The following is a 27,874-nucleotide window of genomic DNA, read 5'->3' as shown; positions in this document are numbered from 1 at the left end:
TGCTTGCTTTGCTCTGATGAAGTGTCCATAGGGGCCTATGAGCAGCCAGAGGTCTCTGGGGAAAACATGTGACTGTGCCATTATCTGCAAGAGTCAAAACAAATCGTCTAGATCCCAAAATGCCATCTGGGAGCATGTCATTTTCAAATGGCAAAGTTGTCTTCCTACTAATGTTCACTGTGGCTAGCGGAGGTAAATGTAGGTACTTTTGAAAGCTGCATTAACTCTTTCAGCCACAGGGTGTCATTTAGTTCAATAAAGTAGTTTTTATGCAATTTAATAATTGCCTCTGTGCACTCACCAGCATCCCTGTGGGCTGAAAGAGTTAGTGCATTTTTTTCAGAAGTACTGAAGATACATCTCCCTGTGAAGTGAAATGGAATATTTGATGGCTGATATTTTTAATAGCACAATGTAAAGGAAAGAGCTTCTATAAGCAGGTAGGCACATTTTTTTTTTCACTAATCCTAGCTGTGCTGTTACCTTGTTGTAACATAATTTTTAAAAATATTATGAAGTATCGTAAATATTTAATAACCTTAAATATGTTAATAAGTGTAATGCTTATTACAAACAAGAGGCCTTATTATTATTATTTATTGATAGAATTAATAGACACTGGGCATGAAATAAAACCAAAATTATAGTCTTCCTCTAAACCTCAAATGGTAATAAACCAAGCCCTTAAAGTAATTGTTTGAGGATTATGAACCATTTATATTTCTAACATATATACTGCTTATTTAAACTGAGCCCTTGCTAAAGCCATATGGATTTTTAAATTTTTTTAAGTAAAAATAAGATGAGCAGATCATGAAGCCTGTTTTTATTAATCTGATGAACATTTGATTATACAAAAATATGTTAATCACTTTATTTAAAAATCTACATATAAGTATTGGTGCCCCACCTTGCAAATGTATAAGTGTATACTCCTTATGCACTCCTTATACACTCCTAAATTACACTGAAAACAGAAGATTTGGTCTTGGGTCCTATTTTTGCTGCTTTCTGGACAAGTTACTTAGTTCCTCTGGGCCTTAATTTGCCTAGCAATAACATGGAACAACAAATCTTCTTATTTTTCTCAACAAATTTTGTATTTTCCCCACTTACTTCATAGAACTACCCTAGAGATACAGTGAAATAGTGCTACAAGATTTTATAAGATTCTAAAGCTGTTATAGATGGTTAGAGTTGTTTTGAATATTGCAGGGGATTCTCATAGACACGTGTGCTGAAAAACATATTCCTTTGTCTGTTGCAGACAAACAGAATGATGTGGAGATCCCATCTCCTACCCAGAAAGACAGGGAGAAAAAGAAAAAGCAGCAGCTCATGACCCAGATAAGTGGAGTGAAGAAATTAATGCATAGTTCAAGCTTAAACAATACAAGCATCTCACGCTTTGGAGTCAACACTGAAAATGAAGATCACCTGGCCAAGGTGTGTATAAGCTCAGGTTTTGTGCATGTAGCTTTCTGCTTTACAGCAGACGGATGACCATATACCTTTTAGAAAATAGTATGGATTGCTTTTGCATCATTGTTACATTTTGTGTTAGGGAAGCTCATATGAAATGACTTTACTGTGAGCAGTGAGGCCTTCTGAAAGCTGTCATTAGAGGAAGGTTGATTGAACATGAGACCAAGTCTTGGGGGAGAGCCTGGATCTCTTATGCTGGGTAGTTATTAAGAATGCCATTGTTGGGGCATCTGATAGAAGATCCTTTTTCCATGCCAAAGAACCACTTTTTTTTGTTTTGTCCTGAGTTAGGTTTGTTATGGACAGTTCATTATGAATGAAGAATCGTTCTGAAGAGACATGGGGAAAATCCAAGGGAAGGTCAATAGGCAGGTCTGAATTATCCCAGAGGACATTTCAGGGACTGTATGCCAAGGACCAATGGGAAAATCTGCACTAATCGGTAGTGCTGGAAAAGAAATAAAGAGAAACTGACAGCACTGACTCTGGATCCCAAACTCCAGTAGTGGAGGGAGGCATAGAAAGAATTCATACATCCTTTAGGAGGCCACACAAAGTGACTGCTGAGGTCCTGTCAGCCTTGTGAGAATATGAAATGAGCTTACTGTGAGCAGTAAGACCTTCTGAAAGCTGTCATTAGAGGAAGGTTCATTAAACATTAGGCCAAGTCGTGGTGGAGAGCCTGGATCTCTTACTCCGGATAGTTACTAAGAATGAAATAAATTGGTCCTTAAATCAGATAACCTTGGAATAATCTCACAACACAGGCCTGAGTGATGTTTCTTCCAGGTCCGTCTGTGGCCCAGGAGCCCTAGGATGTAATTCATGACTGGCATTTTTCATGACCTTTTACATTAAATTGGGTTGACTTATGCACATTCTGACAGCTGAGTCTTCCTGATCTGGCCTTCAGTGATGATAACCAAAGGGCAGAGGAGTTTTCCCTGAGACTGTTTTCCAGCTGTCACTAATGGGCCAGTAAGCAGCAAGGGGAGAGACAGGGACATTGAACTAGAGTGCTCTCTATTCACTTGTGGCCACCTTTGAAAGCAACATTGGTTGAAGACTGATGCATGTCCAATATAGGTCAGCAACTAAATTTATAAATAGATACTCTCCTTTTTCTGAATAAAAAATGTTCAGAAACTTGTAGCTATTATGAAGAGGACACCCAACCTCCTAGGCCATTTAACTTTCAGATTTTCACGCAACTAAAGCACTCTAAGGAGACACTCTAAAGACTTAAACAGCCAGTGTCCAAAAAATAAATAAAAAGAATGAGGCATGTTAGCACAACTTTGCTTATTCCTAAATTCCTTTAAATTTTTAATTACAGGAGCTGGAAGACCTGAACAAATGGGGTCTTAACATCTTTAATGTGGCTGGATATTCCCACAATAGGCCCCTAACATGCATCATGTATGCTATATTCCAGGTGAGTGAACAGGAGTGAATACTGGCTTTCCAATTGGATGGCTGTTTATGATTTTTTTTTCCATCTTACTTTTCTGATTTAACTTTCCTCGACTTTTGGACATCTACTTATTTATGTTCTAATCCATTTTACAACATAGGAAAGAGACCTCCTAAAGACATTCAGAATCTCATCTGACACATTTATAACCTACATGATGACTTTAGAAGACCATTACCATTCTGATGTGGCATATCACAACAGCCTGCACGCTGCTGATGTAGCCCAGTCGACCCATGTTCTCCTTTCTACACCAGCATTAGACGTGAGTAGTTATGATCCGTTTTGCATTTCTGCCCATCCTCCTTCAAAAATGCCATACAAGCTGGATGTAGTAGCATGTGCCTGTAGTCCTAGCTACTCGGGAGGCTGAGTTGGGAGGATTGCTTGAGCCCAGGGGTTCAAGGTTACAGTGAGCTGTGATTGCTCCCCTGGACTCCCGCTTGGGCAACCCTGTCTCTAAAAAATAAAAATAAAAAAAATTTAAGAATTTTTTTAATATATAATATACTTACAAAATTAATGTAATTAGACCACCCTGCATACTTGAACAGGTCCTTTATAAAATGTATCACATCCATTAACTGAGCTATTTATAAAAAATGAATGACATTTCTACTTGTTTTGCTTTCTAATATCAGAGTAACCTTCCCTTTACATCTCTTACTATTTAAAGTATTTAACTATAAAGCAATTAACAGAATTTCTGGGCAGGAATCACGTTTTATTCTTCATTGTATTTCTAATAAGGGATGCAGTGTACCTCAAAATGTCTTGTTCAGTGTCTGGTAGATAGTATATTCTCAATATGCAATTACTTGTCTGAACTGCCCAATGCCACCCTAGGTATATACAGAGCATTATATTCCCAGGGGGATATCACAGAAATATAAAATACTCTCTATATTTCTTATTAGTAATAAGCATCCAGAGGCCTATTCTCCTAAAAAAATTATAAAACTGATGCAATGTGTTGAAGAAGTAGTAACTAAAAATCTAGAACAGAAGAATTAATAATGCTGAAACAAGGAGAAACAATATTCATATTTGCCTTACCAACTCTGAGAAGGTGGCTGTGGCTCCTTCCCTCATAGATTAATGCATTTGTGTATACCTATATCATCAACAATGTGTACAGCAGGTCATACTCTTACTTGACAAATGAAAATGATGGTCAAGTACTCCCAAAATGTGCTGGACCACTCCAGGAAGAGACTGGCCATGGCCTATCCAGCCTCACCTTTACAGATTCAGTTTGGAAGGTGAAAAAAGATTGGCCACAACTCTATTGCTTGAGTTGCATATTTTCTAAGAAAAGAAATCCAAGAAATCTTGAGAAAGTGAGATGGAGCTAAGGGTGTTTGATCCCTCTGAAGGAGAGAAAGAGTACTGTTTTTATACCCTGTGTAAGTATCATACAGTGAGGCAACACTATCTATCAACTGCTCACTCTTATTAATAGTATACCTACTGTGTGGCCAGAAATTGGCCATGAGTGCTGCAAACTTTTTAGAAAAGGGAGAGCTCAATGAGTGCTTGAGTAATGTGATTGGTCTTTATAGGAGAGGTGGAAACCCACCTAAAGCTGGCATTTGAAGGACCAGAAGATTTAACTAGTCACAGAGGATGAGGAAAGACATTTCAGCCCTAGAATGAGCACCAATATATACCTTATTAATACTAGGTTTGAATCATTGTGCATGGGTGGGGGCAGAGAAGGGTTCATGACATGACATGAAGGAATTGAGCAGTGGGGCCTCAGGTTTCACTTCTTAGAAAGGTTCTCAAATCTTGCCCATAGTAAATGATTAGTGGATACGTACTGAATGAATGAATAATATCTAAAAGCTTGTGACCACACCATAAATTTAGCTTTGGGAAATAATTTATTGCTGATCTTACGAATCGGGAGTTTGGCCATTTTTCTCTAAGTTATTCAGCTAAGAGTATATGAAGGTTGTTATGTCTCAGAGCAGAGCCAGTCTGACTTGCTTCTTTGACTTGTATCTGCTTGTGTTACATAAGCACCATGCTGCCACACCACTGGTCCAAGAAACAAACATTAGACATTTACACACTCCATGAGATTTGTGCTAATATCTTTCCAAGCATCAGCCTTTAGGCTTGATGTGAGATTGAGCTCTGGCCATCATCCCTTTCACATCAGAGACTTTATGATGATGAACAGAATCTACATTGATTTAAATTAGTATATTGAGATATTACATAAATCAGCAATCCCTCTCCCAACAAGAATAAAGTAGGATACTTTACAAATGAAACTGAATAAGCAGGATAGGCAAATTGGATGTGGAGTTAAATGTGTTTATTTACCCGACAGGCTGTCTTCACAGATTTGGAAATCCTGGCTGCCATTTTTGCAGCTGCCATCCATGACGTTGATCATCCTGGAGTCTCCAATCAGTTTCTCATCAACACAAGTGAGTTCATCACTACAGCAGTCATTCCAGATAATTGTATGATTCACTGCTTAATTTTTTTCCTCCTAATGTTTTCATTATGGATAATCACAAGGATAATAATGAGGCAATCCTTCCGTTTCTCTCAAACTGGTCAGGCCTTTCATGGATACTCAGTCCAGTCTGGCAACACAATGTTTGAGCTGCATGGAGAACTTGGAGAGGGTCTTAGGGGAGCCATAAAAAGTACTCAAAGTTTGGCAAATACAATATATAAGGAAAGAATAACAGATATGGAATTATTCATAAAGAACAATAAAAGGTTTGGGGATCCCATGATAATGACTTTTTATATTATGCAAAACTCTCGCACAGAGCATAGTAACTCACTACTGTCCCTACCTGCTTGGGAAGCAGCCACAAATATTGAATCTGCACATGGGAACCTCCAAGTAAAAATAAGATGCCATAAAAAGCACTGGAATGAGTTTCCACAGTTCAGAAGGAAGGGTCATTAAAAGTTCCATACATTTTCTTCCAACTGCATAGATTTGATTATGGATTGGGAGTAGCAATGACCTGAGTGACCAGGGGTGGTCTAGCCTTAGGATCCCAAGCCATACTCAAAGCTTTTGTCATGCTTAAAATGTTTAGTTTTCATACCTTTGAAAATCCATTCATTCTGTCAAATAATGCACTATCTCTAAGTGCTGGAAATGTAAGTACTTTGAGAATATTGGTTATTGTAGTCATGAATAACATCAAGTACTGACAGTTTTCTAGAAATGCTTTTTGAGCTACTTGCTGTAAAAGAGTCCTGATCATCAGTCCTTGACCTTTATCCTAAGAATATCTGAATGACATAGGTTTGGAGTACACTGGGTTCTTTTACTTCATTCTTCTGTTGAACAAACAAAATGTTGAGGCAGCTACTTGTCTGCATGGATTATATCAGTTGGTAGAGTGTGGTGTCATGAGTCAATCCATATATAGGCCAGTTAGCCTCACACAGAAAACTGGTCTATCTACTACAGTCACCTATAGCACTGCAACATATAAAGCCTGCTTGTAGATCTGTGGCCTTGATCACAGGATGAACAAGAGTACTCATCGGAGATTGTAACTATGAGCACACTGTTAAAGCAATGATATATGTGTAACAGAACCTGTAATTAAGTAACACATTACCACCACCTGTCTGGTATTCTTGATTAAGAGAAAATGTGGTTTCATAAGTCTGATGACCATATTCTCAAGCAGACTTCTGTCTAACAAAAGATGCCTGTGATTCTTCTATATAAAAGGCATGCTGGAAGCTGCAGCTTAGGTTTCCAGATATTGCAATTTCTGGTGGAGAGAGCCAAAAGACAGAAAATTTGACATCAGAATTGTTCCCAAAAAGTAGTAATGTTTAGTATCATATTAATAGAAAGCTCTAAAAAGTGATGTTATTTGGGTAAAATGAAGTTTTACATCAAGCATGATCTTTGACAATCCAAAATTCACAATTGCCAGAGATTAGGGAAAATATAAAATGTGAATATAGCTTGAAAATCTCAGTACAATTCATAAAGTTTAGTGGTACTTTCAAGTTGTTCTTTTCCAAAGTACAAAATTTTTGAAGACACATAAAAATAGGATTGAGATGCTCAGGAATGCCCTTACCTAATATTAAATTCTTCATCTGAGATATAGAAAGAGTAAAAGGATTTTAAAATACAATGAATTTTAATCACATGGAAAGCTTATTCACCAGTAGAAGCATTTTTTGCTTAGAAACTGATGACTTCTCTTTGTAGAGGGCCACTAAGAGGAAATGACGTGTAGCTGGTGTTTCTTGAAATAATTTGGAGAGAACTAGGTCTGATTTCACTTTGAGATAATGCCAACATTCAAATCATATCCCTTTTTAATTAAGTCATCATTTGGTCTGATTTATTAGATTCAGAACTTGCTTTGATGTATAATGATGAATCTGTGTTGGAAAATCATCACCTTGCTGTGGGTTTCAAACTGCTGCAAGAAGAACACTGTGACATCTTCATGAATCTCACCAAGAAGCAGCGTCAGACACTTAGGAAGATGGTTATTGACATGGTAAGACTTTAGCCTCTCTACGTTCCTCACTTACTGCCATTCTCTCTGATAGACTGAATTTATTAAGAGTTTTCATTTTCTTTTTACCCAAGGTGTTAGCAACTGATATGTCTAAACATATGAGCCTGCTGGCAGACCTGAAGACAATGGTAGAAACGAAGAAAGTTACAAGTTCAGGCGTTCTTCTTCTAGACAACTATACCGATCGCATTCAGGTATTTGATGAAAGTCTTTGATTTAACACAAAACCAAACCAAACTAAGCTGAACAACAATTAGAAAAAGAAAACAAAGATAAATTCAGTTATTGATATATCCTAGGCTACTCCTATAGCTTAGGGCTTATTTTAAGAACAAGCTAAGGAAAATGGACATTCAAATTTATCCTCTAATTTATGAGGAAAAAAATCCCTATTTGTGGAATTGCTTATTAGTTATATAAATAAATTGCAAAATCTATTTGTAATAGGGCATACGTGACTGTTGGTTCCAAAAGCTTGTGTTTGGATTTAAATCCCATTGACTTGAAGTTTGTTAGGTCTGTTTTGGATATACAAATTGCCATCAGCTGTTCTCCTCTTTCCGCAAGTGGAAAATATGAAGTTATCTACTTTGAGTAATTCTTTGCATTCTTTCCAAACTGAGAAAAGGAAATGATAGCAGCATCTGACCTCTAATGTTCCTTCCAATTTTTAAATTCAATGACTGTCGGTCTAAGAAGACACACATTTTCCCCTTTGGGACTCTATAAAAGTAAATAACTGACCCAGGCTAGCACTATTGTAATTCCATTTTTTTCGGTGCATATGTCATAATTATAAATGCAACTAAAATGTTCTCGGGTTTAGTACCAAGTGTACTAGTATGAGAGGGATGAGATGTTCCGGCAGTATTTACACCTAACTTTATGAGATTTCCAAAACTTGATGATTTCAGGTCCTTCGCAACATGGTACACTGTGCAGACCTGAGCAACCCCACCAAGTCCTTGGAATTGTATCGGCAATGGACAGACCGCATCATGGAGGAATTTTTCCAGCAGGGAGACAAAGAGCGGGAGAGGGGAATGGAAATTAGCCCGATGTGTGATAAACACACAGCTTCTGTGGAAAAATCCCAGGTATCTAATATGAGATTTTGAAAGTTTTTGTGAGCTCTGCTGATTATAGAGCTGGAGGGTTCTATTTAATTCCGTTTTTCCAATAGAATACGTATATATGAAATGATAAGGAGAGAACTACGCATTTTGTTCCATTATAGTCAGGACTCATGCGACTTCTCCATTACACTCAGTTTCACAGGGTGGGGATAAGTAGTCATCAGAAATCCGTCGAAATTTGGACTATGTGTCCCTAAATCATTTAGATAGTTGTCTCTGACGTTAGCAAATCCAGCTGAATAATATGAACATCAGTGTCTCCTCCATCCCAACCTTCTGGATTTCTCCTAGATCTGTCTTCATTCAAGAGCTCTACTCCTCATCCTTGCTTCCAGCCCTCTATTTTTATCTTCCATCCTTAATCAAGCCCACTGCGACCATCACCAGAGGCAGTCTCTTTTACTGCATAGTCAAAGCCCTGTCTTGTGTTCCCTCCCAAGGATGCTTCTATGCTTTTGAGAACATGCTGACATTTTCTGGCTGCGTCCAAAGCAACACATTCTGTGTGTGTTTAGGACAGGGGACAATAGTCTGGAGGAGGTGAATACAGAAATGTCCAGATGCCAATAGCTGCAGAATATGCAGCAATGGAAAGTATCAGTATCCATACAAAGATTTTTCAAGAAAACGAATGGGCTGAACTGAGTAGCTGAGATTGAGAATGAGTTCATAGACTGTCCAAGATCTTTATCCCAAAAACATTTGGATTGTTTATTTTCAGTATTTATCCTCTTTCCCTACTACCTGGATACCCCAAATTTGCATATACTTGTAATATTAATGTACAGTTCCTTTGCAATTGTTATTTTGTTGCTTCTTAGAGAAACTCAACTAAATGAGTTTAAAAAATCTGTGAAAGGGCTAGGCACAGTGGCTCACGCCTGTAATCTAGCACTTTGGGAGGCTGAGGTGGATGGATCACCTGAGGTCAGGAGTTCAAGACCAGCCTGGCCAACATGGTGAAACCCTGTCTCTACTAAAAACACACAAAAAATTGGTCGGGCATGGTAGTGTGTGCCTGTAGTCCCAGCTACTTGGGAAGCTGAGGCAGGAAAATCGCTTGAACCCAGGAGGCGGAGGTTGCAGTGAGCTGAGATTGTGCCACTGCATTCCAGCCTGGGCAATAGAGCAAGACTCTTATCTCAAAAAAAAAAGAAATCTGTGGAAGTGCTCTGAAGTCTAATATACTGTAAAAAATCAAGTTAACATTATTAATGAGGGTCAATTCAAATAGCCCAAAGGCTTAAGTGGAACAAGATATGAATCAGTAAGGAGGAATAACACCCTTTTATTAATAGCAGTGATGTTTTATGTTTATATGATGTTCTGTGGAGCATTTCACACATTTTCCATACATTATCTTACTTGGACCCCCAAACAGCCTTGCAAGATAGATAAAGTAGATATTTCCCCAGCATGTCAGGTGCAAAGCTGTCCTCTTGGTCCACTACGGCAGCTCTCTCATCCAAAGCTCTTCACTCTCATCTTAGGGACAGGTCTTCCTGTTGCCATGACATCGTTATCCACTCTGGTATTTCCTACCGATAGGCTCTGCTGAACACTGTCTGATTGGCCCAGCAGTAAAGCTCTTTACTGGGTGCTCTCAGGATTCATACAGCTCTCTCGTCCTGTGATCTAGGGAATAAATAACTAGCAGCTACCTTTCAAAAAATTCTCAGCATTTCTTAGCAGAAGCAAAACAAGCGAAGAAAGGAAATGACTGCACTGTGTTCAGCTTATTCAATTTTCTCCATTACCTCGAGCTTGTTATTTTGGGTCCCTGGAAAACACCTTGAAAATAGTCTCTAACATTCATTAAGCACACATAAAGAAGTAAAAGGGAGGGAAAAGGAGTGGGTGGAAGTGAGAGAAATATCTGAATCATGTACGGTCGAGTTTTTATAACCAGTATAGATCAGAGATTCCCTGACTTTGCTGTGAAACTTCCTTTTTAAGGTTAGGAAAGCACCAGAAAGAAGAAGAATAAGAAAAAAATACATATATATATCATACATATATATATATATATATATACACATCATACATATATATTTTATTTATGAAAGAGTCACATATGACAAAGTTCTTGTGTACAGTACAACTTGGATGTATTAAATGACTGGCCAAATACCAACATGTTAATAAAGGAAAGTTTCCAGTAGTGTGGAAAGAGACCTATAGAATGTCCCATGGGTGGGTGCCCTTTGACCATCTACCCCTAAATCCCAATGCAGCATCTCTCTAGCTCCCCAGACCATGGCAGGGGAATTCCCTTCCCTCATTCACCTAGTGCGTATTCTTTCTCTCTACATGTCCCCACCCCCAGTGTTTCCTGTTTGTCCAACAATGAGAAGGCCAGCGTAAGTCCACACTGCTAGCTCATGCAGGATGCATAGCCCCTGAGTAAACCATAACAGAGCCATAAGCCTGGTATTTAATCACAGGAACACCAGCAAAAGGAACTGCTTAATTGTTTTTTATTTTCCCTTCTTTCACCTGTTGGAAATGACTGTGTGCTCTATAGATCCCAAACAATTGCATGTATGTCCACCGAGGGGATATGTGTTTCTTTCAGGGTTCAAAGTATTTTCATGTGTTTCATCAAACTCCTCTACCAGCCAAAAGCATTCCACAGAACTTGAGAAATTCCAGAGTAGTCAGGAGCCAGCTCCTCATCACTTTGGAATAGCAACATATTTTAAAGTTAACAAGGAAAAAATATTGAGTCAAAACACGTTAGACCTGGACCTGCTTTCTTCAGAAAATGACTCACAGAATCCAAGTAGTGACAAAGTCATTCTTTGTCTTCGGGTCCCTGGAAATCATGAGGATTCCATCCAGACTTCTTATCTGGCGCACATAAAAGGAAATGCAGTCTGTTGTAGGGAGATGAACACGGGCTTTGGAATCAAATGAAGCTGGGGCTGAGTCCCAGCTCCACCACTCACTAGTTATGTGACCTCTGACAAGATATTTAATCTCAATAAGTCATAGTTTCTGCCTTTGTAAATAGTAAACAGCAATACTTACCTTCCAGGATTAAGAGAGAATACATCGATTGCATTCAGTGTAAGATCCACTGTATTGTGAGTGTCCAAATCATGGAATCCATTATGATTGATCTTGCTGAAGTTATTAATGTTCTTTCTTTGCATGGAAACCAGGATACCTTGTTTACTTTTCAAGCACCATCACAATAACAGATTTGTAATCTTATTTTTCTCCAGGTTGGTTTCATCGACTACATTGTCCATCCATTGTGGGAGACCTGGGCAGATTTGGTACAGCCTGATGCTCAGGACATTCTCGATACCTTAGAAGATAACAGGAACTGGTATCAGAGCATGATACCTCAAAGTCCCTCACCACCACTGGATGAGCAGAACAGGGACTGCCAGGGTCTGATGGAGAAGTTTCAGTTTGAACTGACTCTCGATGAGGAAGATTCTGAAGGACCTGAGAAGGAGGGAGAGGGACACAGCTATTTCAGCAGCACAAAGATGCTTTGTGTGATTGATCCAGAAAACAGAGATTCCCTGGGAGAGACTGACATAGACATTGCAACAGAAGACAAGTCCCCAGTGGATACATAATCCCCCTTTCCCTGTGGAGATGAACATTCTATCCTTGATGAGCATGCCAGCTATGTGGTAGGGCCAGTCCACCATGGGGGCCAAGACCTGCACAGGACAAGGGCCACCTGGCCTTTCAGTTACTTGAGTTTGGAGTCAGAGTGCAAGACCAGGAAGCAAATAGCAGCTCAGGAAATCCCAAGGTTGACTTGCCTTGCTGGCAAGCTTGGTAGAGAGGGCTGAAGCTGTTGCTGGGGGCCGGTTCTGATCAAGACACATGGCTTGAAAATGGAAGACACAAAACTGAGAGATCATTCTGCACTAAGTTTCGGGAACTTATCCCCGATAGTGACTGAACTCACTGACTAATAACTTCATTTATGAATCTTCTCACTTGTCCCTTTGTCTGCCAACCTGTGTGCCTTTTTTGTAAAACATTTTCATGTCTTTAAAATGCCTGTTGAATACCTAGAGTTTAGTATTAACTTCTACACAGATAAGCTTTCAAAGTTGACAAACTTTTTTGACTCTTTCTGGAAAAGGGAAAGAAAATAGTCTTCCTTCTTTCTTGGGCAATATCCTTCACTTTACTACAGTTACTTTTGCAAACAGACAGAAAGGATACACTTCTAACCACATTTTACTTCCTTCCCGTGTTGTCCAGTCCAACTCCACAGTCACTCTTAAAACTTCTCTCTGTTTGCCTGCCTCCAACAGTACTTTTAACTTTTTGCTGTAAACAGAATAAAATTGAACAAATTAGGGGGTAGAAAGGAGCAGTGGTGTCGTTCACCATGAGAGTCTGCATAGAACTCAGCAGTGTGCCCTGCTGTGTCTTGGACCCTGCCCCCCACAGGAGTTGTACAGTCCCTGGCCCTGTTCCCTACCTCCTCTCTTCACCCAGTTAGGCTGTTTTCAATGTAATGCTGCCGTCCTTCTCTTGCACTGCCTTCTGCGCTAACACCTCCATTCCTGTTTATAACCGTGTATTTATTACTTAATGTACATAATGTAATGTTTTGTAAGTTATTAATTTATATATCTAACATTGCCTGCCAATGGTGGTGTTAAATTTGTGTAGAAAACTCTGCCTAAGAGTTACGACTTTTTCTTGTAATGTTTTATATTGTGTATCATATAACCCAAACGTCACTTAGTAGAGACATACGGCCCCCTTGGCAGAGAGGACAGGGGTGGGCTTTTGTTCAAAGGGTCTGCCCTTTCCCTGCCTGAGTTGCTACTTCTGCACAACCCCTTTATGAACCAGTTTTGGAAACAATATTCTCACATTAGATACTAAATGGTTTATACTGAGCTTTTACTTTTGTATAGCTTGATAGGGGCAGGGGGCAATGGGATGTAGTTTTTACCCAGGTTCTATCCAAATCTGTGTGGGCATGAGTTGGGTTATAACTGGATCCTACTATCATTGTGGCTTTGGTTCAAAAGGCAACACTACATTTGCTCACAGATGATTCTTCTGAATGCTCCCGAACTACTGACTTTGAAGAGCTAGCCTCCTGCCTGCCATTAAGCAGGAATGTCATGTTCCAATTTATTACAAAAGAAAACAATAAAACAATGTGAATTTTTATAATAAAATGTGAACTGATGTAGCAAATTATGCAAATGTGAAGCCTCTTCTGATAACACTTGTTAGGCCTCTTACTGATGTCAGTTTCAGTTTGTAAAATATGTTTCATGCTTTCAGTTCAGCATTGTGACTCAGTAATTACAGAAAATGGCACAAATGTGCATGACCAATGGGTTTGTATGTCTATGAACACTGCGTTGTTTCAGGTGGACATTTTATCGTTTTTAAATGTTTCTCACAATGTATGTTATAGTATTATTATTATATATTGTGTTCAAATGCATTCTAAAGAGACTTTTATATGAGGTGAATAAAGAAAAGCATGATTAGTCTGTAGGCCCACTTATTTCATGATTAGTTCTGACATATGAAAAGCAGATCTTTCTCTTCTCTTCTGCCATTCCCCACAAAGAAAGCCAACCACTTTGTCCAGCCAACATCACAACTGAAGTTTCAGAATCTATGTCCAAAAAGTCCCCTAGTTTGGAACATTTCGCTTTTTTCTTAGCAACTGTTCACCCAGCTCAATGATGCAGGAAGGGGGTTGAGGAAGGAAAACAAAACAAAACCACTTTGCTCATCTCGAACCGTTTCCTTCTACCTCTTTAAGAGTCTGAAGAGTTTAATCTACTAGATAAATAAAGGGAATCCCCAACTTGGCTGAGTCCTCTAGAAAAGTGAATCATAGATTATAGAACATTAGTATAATGCAGTCAGAGAGTCCCATTGATTCATTTGACACATGAAGAATCTGAGGTCCAAAGAGTCATCTTAAACCACAACCCACAGAGCATGGGTGGACACTCACGGTTTTCTCAGTGATCCATGCAGCCTCTTGTTGGTCATATGGCTATGATTTTCTTTCTGGAAAGAACTGTTTATATATAAGAAAAATACTTAAATGCTTTGTTGAAATCTTAAAGTCAGCGTTTTAAAATATTTTATCCTGAGAAGTGTGTGTGTGTGTGTGTGTGTGTTTATGTGTGTGTTTGTTGCAGAAGGTTGCAAACAAGAATCAGTGTTGGCCCATAATAATTTAGCCACAAGGGAGTGCTCTGTGAACCAGTAAGATGGTCTTCTCTAAACACAGCTGAAATTAAGATGAGCCGACATTGCAGAACCAGCTTGCCTGCTAGTTGCAGAGCTATTTCCAACATTTTCCATCATCTCTGATTTCTGATTGTGCCTCACCATCTCTGAGAGTTTGAAAATGAGCAAAGTAAATTGCTTACAATAGCCACGGGTGTGACTTTTATAATGCCCAGAGCTAGAAATATTTGCAGGCCTGTTTTCTACTGAGAAGAGGTTCTTAATTAACCCTTACTGCAAATAAGAATCATGTGGGAAATACATATTTTTAAAAATACTTGTTTGGGGCCCATCCTCCTCCCAGATTTCTGATTGAATTGATCTTGGGCAAAGCCCTGGGCATCAGACTTTAAACATTTCCCCCAGGCTGGAGTGCACTGACATGATCTCGGCTCACTGCAACCTCTACTTCTCAGATTCAAGCAATTCTTGTGCCTCAGCCTCCCATATAGCTGGGACTACAGGCACGTGCCACCACACCTGGCTAATTTTTTGTATCTTAGTAGAGATGGGGTTTCACCATGTTGCCCGGGCTGGTCTCAAACTCCTGAGCTCAGGCAATCTGCCCACTTCAGCCTCCCAAAGTACTAGGATTACAGGCACAAGGCACTGCTCCCAGTCTCTCCCTAGGTAATCTTAATGTGCAATTGGAGTAGAGATCCACTGCTCTGAAACAGAGAATCATGCCTGCAGCTGAGGTGTTCTTCCACCCCTACTGTCTTCAGATATTCATTGTGCACTCATCATGGCCAGCATATTATGCCCAATATAGCTATTTTAAACAGTAATTTTTGTTATATCCCAGTTTTATCTTACTGGCTGACTTCTAACTAACTTTTAGGTAAGATGAAACTGCACAGTTTCACTAGTTTCCTATACAGAAATCTCAAGAACCAGGCCAGACCTCAGGCATCCAAGCTAACTAGACGCTTCATGAGTACAGAAACCATGCCTAGTACTTTCTCCTCCATTTCCATGATGCCTAGCATCATACCTGGCACAGCGTTCACGCTCAGACATTTGTTGCATCAATCTGGATGTTGACGATAAAATTTCAATTAACAGGAAGATCAGAAGAACGCACACTCTAGGCAATTTAACTTTCAGCTTCTCTCACTTAATTGCAATTATCTGTTTTCAGATGTCTCCCCACCCAGCACTGAACCCTCTCCAAGACAGAACAATGTTTTTTGCCTGGTCTCTTTTTTAACCTTTGTATTCTTCACCAACAAACACTATACCAGCCCTAAGCGAAAGGAGAACCAGTGATGTTTGTTGAGCTAATGACCCAAGACACAAGTAGAACCCTTTTTATTGAAATTACTTGTAAAACATGGATCTACTTGATTTTCTTGCCAAAGGAGTAGAGTACACTGGAAAAAGCATAGTTTGACAAACCTGTGTTCCAAGTCTTTTCCTGTACCTTCCTATCTGTGGGGATTTGGGCAAATTGCTTAAATTTTTGAGCTTAAATGTTCTCATCATTAAATGGAGCTAACAGTAGACAGCCAAAGGTGAAATCAGGCATAGTGTTACATACAGTAGATGCTCAATAAATCTTTGTTATATGTATGTACTCGTGGATGAAGGGGTTAATTAATATTTAAAAACATCCAAAAATCACCTCTAAAAGCAGAAGGCAGCAACACATTTTGATTAATTTAGGGTTCTTGAAATCAAGTTCTAGTTAATCTAGATGTTTCTACATAAGCTTCAAGATTCTGGGAGGATAAATTCTCTCACTTCAACCCATCATATGGGACTATGCTGACACTGATAGGCTCATTGAGTTGGAAGGAAACATGTAAATCATATTATTCATCCTCTTCAATTATATAGAATCCCTCCAAAAATATGCCTGTTTGAAAGCATCAGGTAATAGATAACTCAGCAAGGCCCTTTTGAAATAATGTAAATTATTAGGTTTCTGGGAAATCAAAGTGTATTCTTCTAGAGCAACCCTTCTTGTTTGATTTTTTAAAATATTTCTAGCTAAATAATGTATGTAATTCCTCCTCTAATTTCCTGTTCCACTTGAAAATAGGAACCAGACTTTTTGACTATGTGACCTTGGGAAAGCTTATATGACCTCTCTGCACTTCAATTTCCTCATCTGTAAAATAAAAGTAATAATAACAGCACCTATTTAATAAGATTATCTTGAGAATTAAATGAATTAAAGCTGTAAAATAGTAAAAATAGTGTCCGGCTCATAACATGCATGAACAAATGTTAACTATATATAGCTAAAGGTAGCATGTTTTCTACATTGTAGCTCCTTCAACCATTATTCATATGACCTATCTTCATCATTCTGGTCAAATTATTCTGGGCTTGCTCAAATAGACAGTGCTCTTTTAGGATGAGTGCCTCAGAACCAAGCACCATACTTCACTCATGGTAGGGCACAGTGTGATTCTTGCCCTTCTTTGTTCTGGGCTCTATTCTATAATCCAAGATTGTATTCATTTGGAGGGATGTCAGTGACTCACCTGGATAATTCATAAGATGCTTACAGGCAAACCAAATGCTTCATACCTTTTCACAGGAACCACTGTTAAACTAAATCTTCTCCACTTTGTTCTTACACAATTAAGTTTCTGAATTTTAGTGCAGAATTTATACTTCTCTGATACATTTCATCCGAAAAACAAGTAGGGTATAAGAAAAAGCATTTTCAGTTTGAGCGTCAGATTGACCTATTTGTAAATCCCAGCTCCAGCATTACCTGTACAACCTCATAGAAGGTATGCAATTTATTTGACCTTCAGTTTCCTTTTCTGTAGGAGAAATATTATATATATATAAAATTATTTGGAGGCCAGGTGCAGTGGCTCACACCTGTAATCCCAGCACTTCGGGAGGCTGAGGTGGGCAGATCACCTGAGGTCAGGAGTTCGAGACCAACCTGACCAACATGGAGAAACTCCCTCTCTATTAAAAACACAAAATTAGCCAGGCGTGGTGGTGCATGCTTATGGTCCCAGCTATTCAGAAGGCTGAGGCAGGAGAATCACTTGAACCTGGGAGGCAGAGGTTGTGGTGAGCCGTGATCGCACCATTGCACTCCAGCCTGGGCAACAGGAGCAAAACTCTGTCTCAAAAAAAAATATTATTTGGAAAGGCAAAGGTAAGCATCTAGCACATTCAGGGCATACAATAAATGAGGGTTATTAGTAATATTAATACCCTACTATGATGATTAAATGAGATAATATGTGCATGGAAAAAATCCTCATATTACTGTTTTAATTCATTATTTTTGGCCTAAAAATTATTTTGAATTCTCATCCTGATAGCTCACAAACTACACCCTTCCTACCAGAATTTATTATCTATAGATAATAATGTATTTTATATTTTTGTTTACAGTTTAGTAAAATGTTAACCAGAATAGGACTGGAACGGGTAAGTGTTAAGCTGCCAAAAGTCTGCCTCATCAGCATTGATCCATTAGTCAATGTTCCATGGGCAATGGCACTAAGTCAATTATAAATTCACCTATGTACACCATCACCTATGCCAATCTGGACAAAAACGTATCAGGAAAAATGTGATAAAAGACTTTTCTGAAATTCAGATATACCATGTCTAAAGCATTTGCCTTCTTAGTATAATCTATTAGCTCTAACTAACTGAGAAAAGAGACTGTGATAGCACATATCAGGAAAAATGTGATAAAAGACTTTTCTGAAATTCAGATATACCATGTCTAAAGCATTTGCCTTCTTAGTATAATCTATTAGCTCTAACTAACTGAGAAAAGAGACATGTGATAGCATGACTTGTCCTTAGGGAATTAATGCTAGTTACTGCCCTCTCAAATGGCCTACAAACCATGAGATAATAATCCATTCCAGAATTTTTCATACAATTGATGTCATACTTGACATTGTACAGTGCTGGACTTTCTTTCTAAAGAGTGGGAAAATATTTGCCTATCACACACTCCCAGATTTCTGGTCTGTTTTGTGTTCGCTCTGATTTCTGATAGATCACCAATTATAAGCCAAAAACACATTGAAAAGCCCTTTCAGTATTGTGGGAAATCATGTGCCTAGAAACATGAAACTACTTAAAGAACAGAGATGCTGTCCCAACTCCCCTTTGCTTTATGTGGCAAGTCTAGCAGAAGCACATGTTATTTGTGCACACGAATGTAAGTTAAAGACTTATATCCTTTTAACTGAAGAACACTGTCTTCTTCCATCAAATAGAGTTTCAAAAAGGATCCCTATGGAGTAGTGAAGGATGACAGGGGAATCTGTCTTATTTGAATGGATTCTTTAGAACCTACCATTGATTAATTCAGCAAACATGTACTGAGTCCTGAATACTTTCAGGCACTGTTCTAAGACATTGTCCCTATGTTTTAAGTATTGGAGTATATAAGAAAATGGATGTACAAACAAAAACCTTCAGTCCAGTATAAGAAATGCTGACTAAAGAAACACATAAAGAACACAAAAATGGGAGCATCTAACTCCTTTGGGAGAGTAAATTAGGGAACATTTCTGTTAGAAGGACAAGGTTGAGTCTTTAAGAATGTGTAGAAAGCTGTCAATAAACCTGGATCAAGAGATGAAGAGCAGGAAGAAATTTGTTACAGGGGGAAGGGAGAGCATGTACAAAGTAGAGAATGGGAAAGAGTATTTTTGAGGCCATTCATAAATTCATTTATTTCAAAACCATTTATAGAGTACATACTGTGGACCAAGTATTCTATTAGACCTTAAGGATACAGGGCCATACAAGCAGAGGAAAGCCCTATTCATTAAGTAAAGCTGCAGTCAAGGAGACAGATATTAATAACATTTTTAAAAGTGGATGTGTTGGCCGGGTGCGGTGGCTCATGCCTGTAATCTCAGCACTTTGGGAGGTGAGGTCAGGAGATCGAGACCATCCTGGCTAACACGGTGAAACCCTGTCTCTACTAAAAATAAAAAAAATTAGCCGGCCTGGTGGTGGCACCTGTAGTCCCAGCTACTCAGGAGGCTGAAGCAGGAGAATGGCGTGAACCTGGGAGGCAGAACTTGCAGTGAGCTGAGATCGTGCCACTGCACTCCAGCCTGGGCAACAGAGAGAAACTCCATCTCAAAAAAAAAAAAAAAAAAAAAAAAAAGTGGATGTGTTATTAGGAATTGGTACAAGTTATCCAAAGGATGGAAATACACTAATGTGAGACTAATTTTAAAAAATCGCCTTGGCTAATTTGTAAGAAAAAGGGAAGGGAGCCCTTTATGACTGTAAAAACAACTTGTACTAAAGCCCTGTAGTGAGTGGGAGGAGCAGGGCATCCAGGAGGAACTGAAAGCTGACTGGTTTCACTTGGGGTAATGGAATCATCAGAATCAATGCTGGTGAGGTGGCACAGGCCAGGTCCCACAGGACCTGCTGGACTATTATAAGAATGAGCTCTTTCTTAAACATAATGAGTGTCTGCCAAAATTTTTAAATAGAGAAATGATATGATCAGATTCCATTTGGAAAGATCATCCTAATTGCAGTGCAGGAACAAATCTTAAGAGGACAATAAAGAAAGTGGGAGATCTGTTAGCAGGCTATTGCAGTTATCCAGCCAAGATGAGATGATATCTTAGACTAAAGTGGTGCTGAAAGATGGATATAAATGGATGGATGTAGAGTTACTTAGGCATTGCATTTATAGATCTTAGTGATGGATTCTATTGAGAAGAAAAAGAATCAAGACTAGATACTGAGTTTTTGCCCAATATGACTAGAAAGGTGAAGTCATTCTCTGAAAAAAAGAAACACTGAGAAAGTATTAGTTGGCACAGAAGCATGATTCCAGTCCTGAGTGTGTTGATGTGAGTGGCTTTGTGACTCCAAAGTGCATGTGAAGTAGACAATGGAATATGACAGTCTGGAATTCAAAGAATTCCAGGATGGGAATTATCACAGGGATCATACATAAGGAATCTGAAGCCATGAGATGTCCCAGGGAGAGAGTGTGGAATGAGAAAAGTTGTGAGAGACAAGACTGACACGTCAGGTACTCTATTAGTTCGTAAGAGAACATAAAAAGATGGGTGTGTAAAGGAGATTGATAAAGAGAAACCAAAGAACTAGGACAACTACCAAGAGCCTCTGGTTTCTAAGAAGGCTAAAAAAAAGAGAGTAAAGAAGGATGTGGGTCACAATATTAAATCCTTCTGAGAGATTTATTTTTTAAAAAAAGGAAAATATTTATTTTATTTAGAAATATGAATATCACTGATGAACTTGAAGTGACGGTACATTAGCTAGTTTTTAGTAAGTAAAGAGTAAAAAAGAAGTAAGAAAAAATAGAGGCAGTGAGAACAGATAAGAAGTTCAGATGCAATAAGGAAGACTGAGATAAAGTGCTGTCTAGAAGAGGATGAGAGGTAAGGGAAACTTTTCTTTTGAAAGTACTAAACATACTTAAGAGCTACTTAAGTATATTTTAATGAAAATGGAAAGCATCCTGCTAAGACAAAGCAATTGAAAATAGAGGAGAGAGATTGAATCATTGATACTGGCTGCCTGAGAAGCAGAAATAATGTATTCCAAAGCACTCTCAGAGGGATTAGTCTTGGAAGAACTTTCACAGTGTTGTCGCAGGGCTATATGCATAGCCCCACCGTATGTCATGGTCTTCCTGATAATATTATGTTAACCTCTGATTCTCTTGCAGATTTAGAAGCGGCAACACTTCTCTTGCTTGAGATTGGGATGGTGTGGCTGAGACTGCCTTCCTGGCAGCCAAATGGGCTATTCAGCAGGCACAAGCCCTATGGGTAGTTGACCAGGGGTGCCCGTTTGAGCTGGGTGTGCACGTGACCACAGATGGCTTCGGCTGGGGCCTGCGGCAGTGCATGGAGCGCTTGAGAATGCCAGTAGGCTTTTAGTCCCAATTATGGAAGGGAGCTGAGCTCTGGTATTCCTTGACAGAGAAACAGCTGGCAGCTGTATATGCTGCCCTTCATGCTTGTGAGAGTGTGACAGGATGGGCTGCAGTCGTCATGCAGATGATTTACCAGATAGTGGGATGGGTAATGATGCATTCCTGGGTAATGACCCCCAGGACTGGGACAGCGCAGACATCCACTTTAGCAAAGTGGGGTGCCTACTTAGAGCAGTGGAGTACTCTGAGTACAAGTCCCTCAGCAGCACAGCTGCAAAAGTTCTTGGGACCTGTAGTCCTAATGCAAGATAAGGCCATGGGGCCTGAGGCACCCCCCTATTCCTGATGGGGCATAGTATACAGATGAGTCTAGCCAGGGTGCTACTGCTGCCTGGACCACTGTTGCAGTCCAAGTTAATATTGACACCATATGGTTTGAAAGCAGGTGTGGACAAATTTGCCAGTGGGCTGAACTCAGGGCAGTGTGAATAGTGACCACTAAGGAGGTGACACCTACTGTAATCTGCACCAATAGCTGGGCAGTTTATCGAGGCTTAACTTTGTGGTTAAATACCCAGAAGTTACAGAAGTGGCTAGTTGGTCACCGGCCCATGTAGGGCCAAGCCATGTGGCAAAACTCATGGGAGGAAGGATGACCTCCTCTGACCAGGTATGGGGATGAACAGTAACATGTTGTTGCCTGCCCCATTTCTCTCTCATAAAGGTAGAGAAATAAAAACCTGGCTTAATGTATAAAGCAACATTGGGATAGTGTCACCATGGGGTGGTTACCTGCCATAACTTTTAGAGTTGTTGCCCCCTGTATTACCACTGTGGCCTCTGGGTCCAGGGTTCCTCTCTGTGGGTATGTCTCCCCACTAGAAAAACTCCTTCAGCCTTACATTCCACTCCCATTCCCTTGGGGGTGGAATGTAAGGCCTATGTGTCAGACTCATGTGTCCAGGGCCTGTGTGCCCAGAGCCTATGTATAAGGCCTATGTGTCAGACCTGTGTGTTCAAGACTAATGTCTCCTTTGGCCTAGGGGTTGGAATATAAGGAAAATAGATGTGCTGTGGCCAAGAATAGGCTGACGCAGATACCCAGTCCAGCATGACTCAGCAAATTTGGAGCGCAGGCACACACCTCTGCTCATTATGTAACCATGCCACGAGAGGCACATTAGGTGATCACCCACATGAGCCTGTGCTTGGCTCAGAGTCACTATTGTCTGTAAAAGGTATAGTTACACTGCTAACACTGCACATACAGCTTGTGCCCATGGCTCACACCCAGGCTTGCTTGTGCCCAGGTTCGCTCATGTCCAGAGACAGAACAAAGCCACATCGAAACTGTATACGATTCAAGTGTTTTTCCAGCTAACCACCAGTCATCCACTGACTCCCACCATTAGTGAATGGTGTTAGAATCTGACACCAGGATATCGGGCTGTTGTAAATTTGGAGCTGGCATGGTCACTTTCTCCAAAGCTGCCTGTTGTTTCATCCTCAACAGCAAGCTCTTCCTCTTTGGTTGTAATTACGTGGAATTGCAATTCCCTTAGTTACTTCCTCAATTATAAAGAATGAACTTTCTGGGACCTGCTTTTACCAAACTCTCTCGAATACTAACGTTTCCTAAGTAGTCTGAACTACCTCCTCTGAGTCAAATTATTTTTCCTCTTTTGAGCTCTCTGTCTCTAAATTGTCACTGTAAGAATCCTATCAATGCCAACCTTGATAGTGCATCTAACCAGTCATCTGTTGGTCAGTCAGTCAGTCAAGAAAATGATTTACTAAGTACCTAAGACCTGCTAGGCACTTTCTAGTAATTGGAATAAGTAGTTGCTCTTTTTGTCCTGTTAGCTCTCCTATTTTTCCTTTTCTTAGGTCTTTTGCAGTTAATATAATAAACTTACCCTAGAACCTCAGGTTTTTAAAATGCTATAACTTTTCTACAATCTATGTTGCTCTCCTATCCATTTCACAAGCACATAGAACTTTAGAATTGGAAGGGAACTTTGAAGTTAGCAGATCTGGCACCTCTTACATTTGAATGTGCATATAAATCACCTGAGGACCTTGTTTAAATGCAGATTCTGAATCAGTAGATCTGGGATGAGGCCTGAGAGTCTGTATATTTAGCAAGCTCCCAGGTGATGCTGATAGTGCTGGTACTTGAACAACCCTTTAAAGAGCAAAGATCTAGTCTCCTGGTTCGTGACTAACAGTGTACATTAGAATGCCCTGCTTTTGCAAAATACAGATTCTGAATCAGACTCTAGCAGTGGGGCTGGGACATAGGAAGTTTGAAAAGGCAGTCTTCAGAATTCCACTTCCAGTCAATATGGAGTAACAGGAATTGGATTCATCATCTGCCTGAAACAACTAAAAGAAAAAAACCTGAAAAATCATGATTCACTGGTTTTCAAGACATTAGTGAATAAAGGAGTCATTTCTGGGGACATGAAACAAATGACATAAGCCCCATGATTGTCCTAGTTTACTGCCTTGAAAGTGTCTCCAAGCCATAGAATAGAGGAGAGTAACCCAAGCAGAGCCCGGCTGACTCCAGAGCTGGGAATCAGGCAAGAAAAAGATGGGCAGAGTTCTCAGAGCAGAGTGCCAGAAAAGAAGGAGCTTCACAGAGAGAGGAATCCAGAAAGCCCCCTTCAAGTATATAGCAGAACACTAATTAGCACACAAATGCCAGAAAACTACTCAAGGCAAAGAACTGCTAGAAAGGATAAGAAGTAACAAAGCCCTGTGCTCACAGAGGACTGACAATAGTACCTGTACCCATCAGCCAAAAATGTCATGGTTCAGGGGACAATTTCAGAATACTCAGGAAGGACTTCCACAGGTAAGGAATAATGAGTTCTAGACTGAGCACTGCTAAAACGCCACCTAACAAATCTTAAAGGCAAGATTTAAAAAGATCAGAGTTTTTAAGCAATTTAACTGTATTGCAGAATAAATCTCAAGAATATTTATAGAAATACAAATTATCCAGCACCAAACAAAGTAAAATTCACAGTATATGGCATTCAATGAAAAGTTATCAGGCATGGAAAGAAGAGACTGTAATCAATAGAAAGGAGAAAAATCATTAAAAAAACTGACTCTGAATGATAGAATTAAGAGACAAGAATACATTTGTAATATTTCATATATATAACTCTCATGTATATAGGTTTTCATCCATGGTTGCAGGCTCATAACTCCCATAGCCCTTGTTACAAGCAGATCTACAGAAGTTACAGATAGACTCTTTTTCTCTCTCTCTTTCTGATACTCGTCTGCCCTCCTTTCACCTGCCTAAGGCAGGACACTAATCTAATTGTGGATCATAAAACACTCATTCCAGAGGGGGAATCCTGCCCAATATCCTGGAGAAAGAAATGTTGCAGAGATGCCAAGTAGAATCCGAACAGACAGGACTTGCTGGATGTAGATCACACTCTTTTCATCCAATCACATTTTGACATGGTTGGCCATGCTTCAATCATGCCTACCCAATGAAGTCTCCATAAAAGGGCCAAGAGGACAGGGTTCATGGGGCTTCTGGAGAGCTGAACTCATGAAGGCTGACAGAAAGGTAAACAAGAACTCAACCACATGCTGGGAGGGTGGCTCATCCCAACTCCAGGGAAACAGAGGCTTCTGCACTCAGGACCCTTCTGGACCTGGCCCTGTGTATCTCTTCATCCAGCTGTTTATTTGTATCCTTTAAAATGTCTTTTATAACAACTTGGTAAGTGTGTCTCCCTGAGATCTGTGAGCCCCTTTAGCAAATTAATGGAACCCAAAGTGGCAATCATGAGAACTCAAACTTGAAGCCGGTGGATCAGAAGTTCTGGAGGCCCAGACTTGCAACTGACATTGTGGGGTTGAGGGTTGAGGCTCAGCCCTCAAACTGTTGGATCTGATGCTATCTCCAAGAGACAGTAATGGAATTCAATTGAAGAACACCTAGCTGATGTCTGCTACAGATTTGATTGCTTGCTTGCCAGTAGGGAGAAATACCCAGGTATTTTGGTATTGACTATTGTTTTGGTGTGAAAACAGAGGAAAAATTGTTAGAGTTTTTCTTAACAACAGTAAAAGTTGTATTCCATATGTTTACTATGTGAAGTAGAGATAAGGAAGATATTTTCAAAATACAGTAAATAGGGTTAATTTTAGAAGATTAGATGTTGTGGAGGAAAAGATTAGTGAGCTTAAAGACGGAACAACAAAAACCATTCAAATGAAACACAGAGAAAAGAGAATTAAGAAAAAACAAAAATGAATCAATGATCATTGTGATCATTGTGATTTGGGACAATTTCAAATGGCCTGATAATGTATAGTTGTCCCTGAAACTAATTTTCTTCCAAAATCCAAAAAAAATTAAATATTTACAATGCTTATATTATATATTTAGTATATTAAAATACTATTTTTTAAATGCTGGAAATCTTCCAAAATTGATTTAAAAAAATACATGCACAAATTCAGAAAGCTCAAAAAACCCAACCACAAAAAAACTTGAAGAAAACTACATTAAAGCACATGACAATCAAATTGCTCAAAGCCAGCGATAAAGAAAAGTCTTAAAAACATTCAGATAAGGGGAAAATGTCATGTTATATACAGAGTAACAAAGGTAATTATGTTCAGCAGATTTCCTGCCAGAAGTAATGAAAGCAAGAAGACAATGGAACATCATCTTTAAGACACCAAAAAAGAAAAGAAAAAAAAATCCTGTTAGCCAAGAACTGCATACTAAATGAAAATACCTTTTTAAAGTGAAGGTGAAATAAATACCTTTTCAGACATAAAAAAGATAAAAGAATGCATGGTCCCAATAGATCCACACTACAAGAACTGTTAAAAGAAGTCCTCAAACAAAAGGACTTCCTTCAGATGGAAACGTGAATCTACATCCAAGAATGAAGAACACTAGAAATGGTAACAATACTATTACATATATACTTTTTCTTATTTAAAAACAAAAATCCTCCTTAAAAGATGATTGCATCTTTAAACAAAAATAAGAACAATGTAGTATATAATTTATGTTGTATATATAAAAGTAAAACAAATGACAGCTACAGTATAAAAACAGAGAATGAAGAAATGAAAGCATATTATTATAAGGCTTTCTATTACATGTGTGTAAAAAAAAGAACATCTTCAAAGTAGGGTGTGGTAATGTACACTTGTAGTACCAGCTAATTTACCAGCTGAGGTAGGAGGATCACTTGAGCCTAGGAGTTTGAGTTTGATTGTTTTTCTCAAAATATTATCTGGGTTCTGTTCTTTAAAAAATAGATTAATTCATCCTTTCAGCACCTATGTATTTAGTGCTGGAGAAATAGAGATTTAAAAAGACAATCTGTGACTTCACTGAGCTTCATTGAACTTACCTTATGGGGGAAAAGAGAAGGTAAGAGAATCTTCCATTACAATATAATACAAAAAGTACCAAGCTGGCAGTAAACAAAGGGCATTAAGAAATAATAGAGAAGAGGTTTTGCTAGATCTATGAAGGAGCTGGAAGGGATGTGGCAAGCATTCTGGGAAAAACTGATCAGAATTCTGTAGTTGCTTCATAATTTAGTTTGATCTTTTATGATTTTATTTAAATCATGCGCATCTGTGCTTGGGCATTTATGTGCAAATGTGTTAGTGCATTTACATAGTGCCTGACACAGGGGTTGGCAAATAGAAAGTACTCAATAAACATTTGATAAATCAACAAAAATTACACACACACACAAACACACACACATTTTATCCACCAGAAACTGCCTTTAACTTTTTATTTTGTGCTTGTTTCTTTCTGCTAACTTTGGAACACCTACAGCTGCCCAGGCTTGGACCTAAGGGTGGAGGTTTCTCCCCAGTCTGGCTTACAGACTTCTATCAACACACCTGCCTTTGGGACTGTATTAGTTGATTAAAGCTGCCTTAACAAATGACTACAAACTTGAAGGCTTACAACAACAGAAATTTATTCTCTAACAGTTCTGGAAGCCAGAAGTCCAAAATCAAGGTACAGGCAGAGCCATGCTCCCTCCCAGTGTTTCTTGCCTGTTCCAACTTCTGGTAGTTCCAG

The 27,874-nt window shown here is 39.2% G+C and overlaps 1 protein-coding gene across 8 annotated transcripts in view; it reads left to right on the top strand.

Moving 5' to 3' along the window:
• Positions 1-14,131, top strand: part of PDE4B (phosphodiesterase 4B) — a 457,607-nt gene extending 443,476 nt beyond the window's left edge. For all 8 annotated transcript variants that reach the window (XM_054484028.2, XM_063654524.1, XM_054484029.2 and 5 more), the window contains 8 exons: positions 1,268-1,446; positions 2,822-2,920; positions 3,060-3,224; positions 5,301-5,400; positions 7,322-7,476; positions 7,569-7,691; positions 8,412-8,594; positions 11,861-14,131. In XM_054484028.2, the coding sequence (XP_054340003.1) occupies positions 1,268-1,446; positions 2,822-2,920; positions 3,060-3,224; positions 5,301-5,400; positions 7,322-7,476; positions 7,569-7,691; positions 8,412-8,594; positions 11,861-12,226 (1,370 nt within the window). In that variant the 3' untranslated portion in view covers positions 12,227-14,131. The remainder of the gene's footprint in view (positions 1-1,267; positions 1,447-2,821; positions 2,921-3,059; positions 3,225-5,300; positions 5,401-7,321; positions 7,477-7,568; positions 7,692-8,411; positions 8,595-11,860) is intronic.
• Positions 14,132-27,874: the final 13,743 nt, after the last annotated feature.

The sequence above is a fragment of the Pongo pygmaeus genome, chromosome 1, assembly GCF_028885625.2.
Source record: "Pongo pygmaeus isolate AG05252 chromosome 1, NHGRI_mPonPyg2-v2.0_pri, whole genome shotgun sequence".
In the NCBI taxonomy this organism is placed as follows: domain Eukaryota; kingdom Metazoa; phylum Chordata; class Mammalia; order Primates; family Hominidae; genus Pongo; species Pongo pygmaeus.
This window is presented reverse-complemented; position numbering and strand designations above follow the sequence as displayed.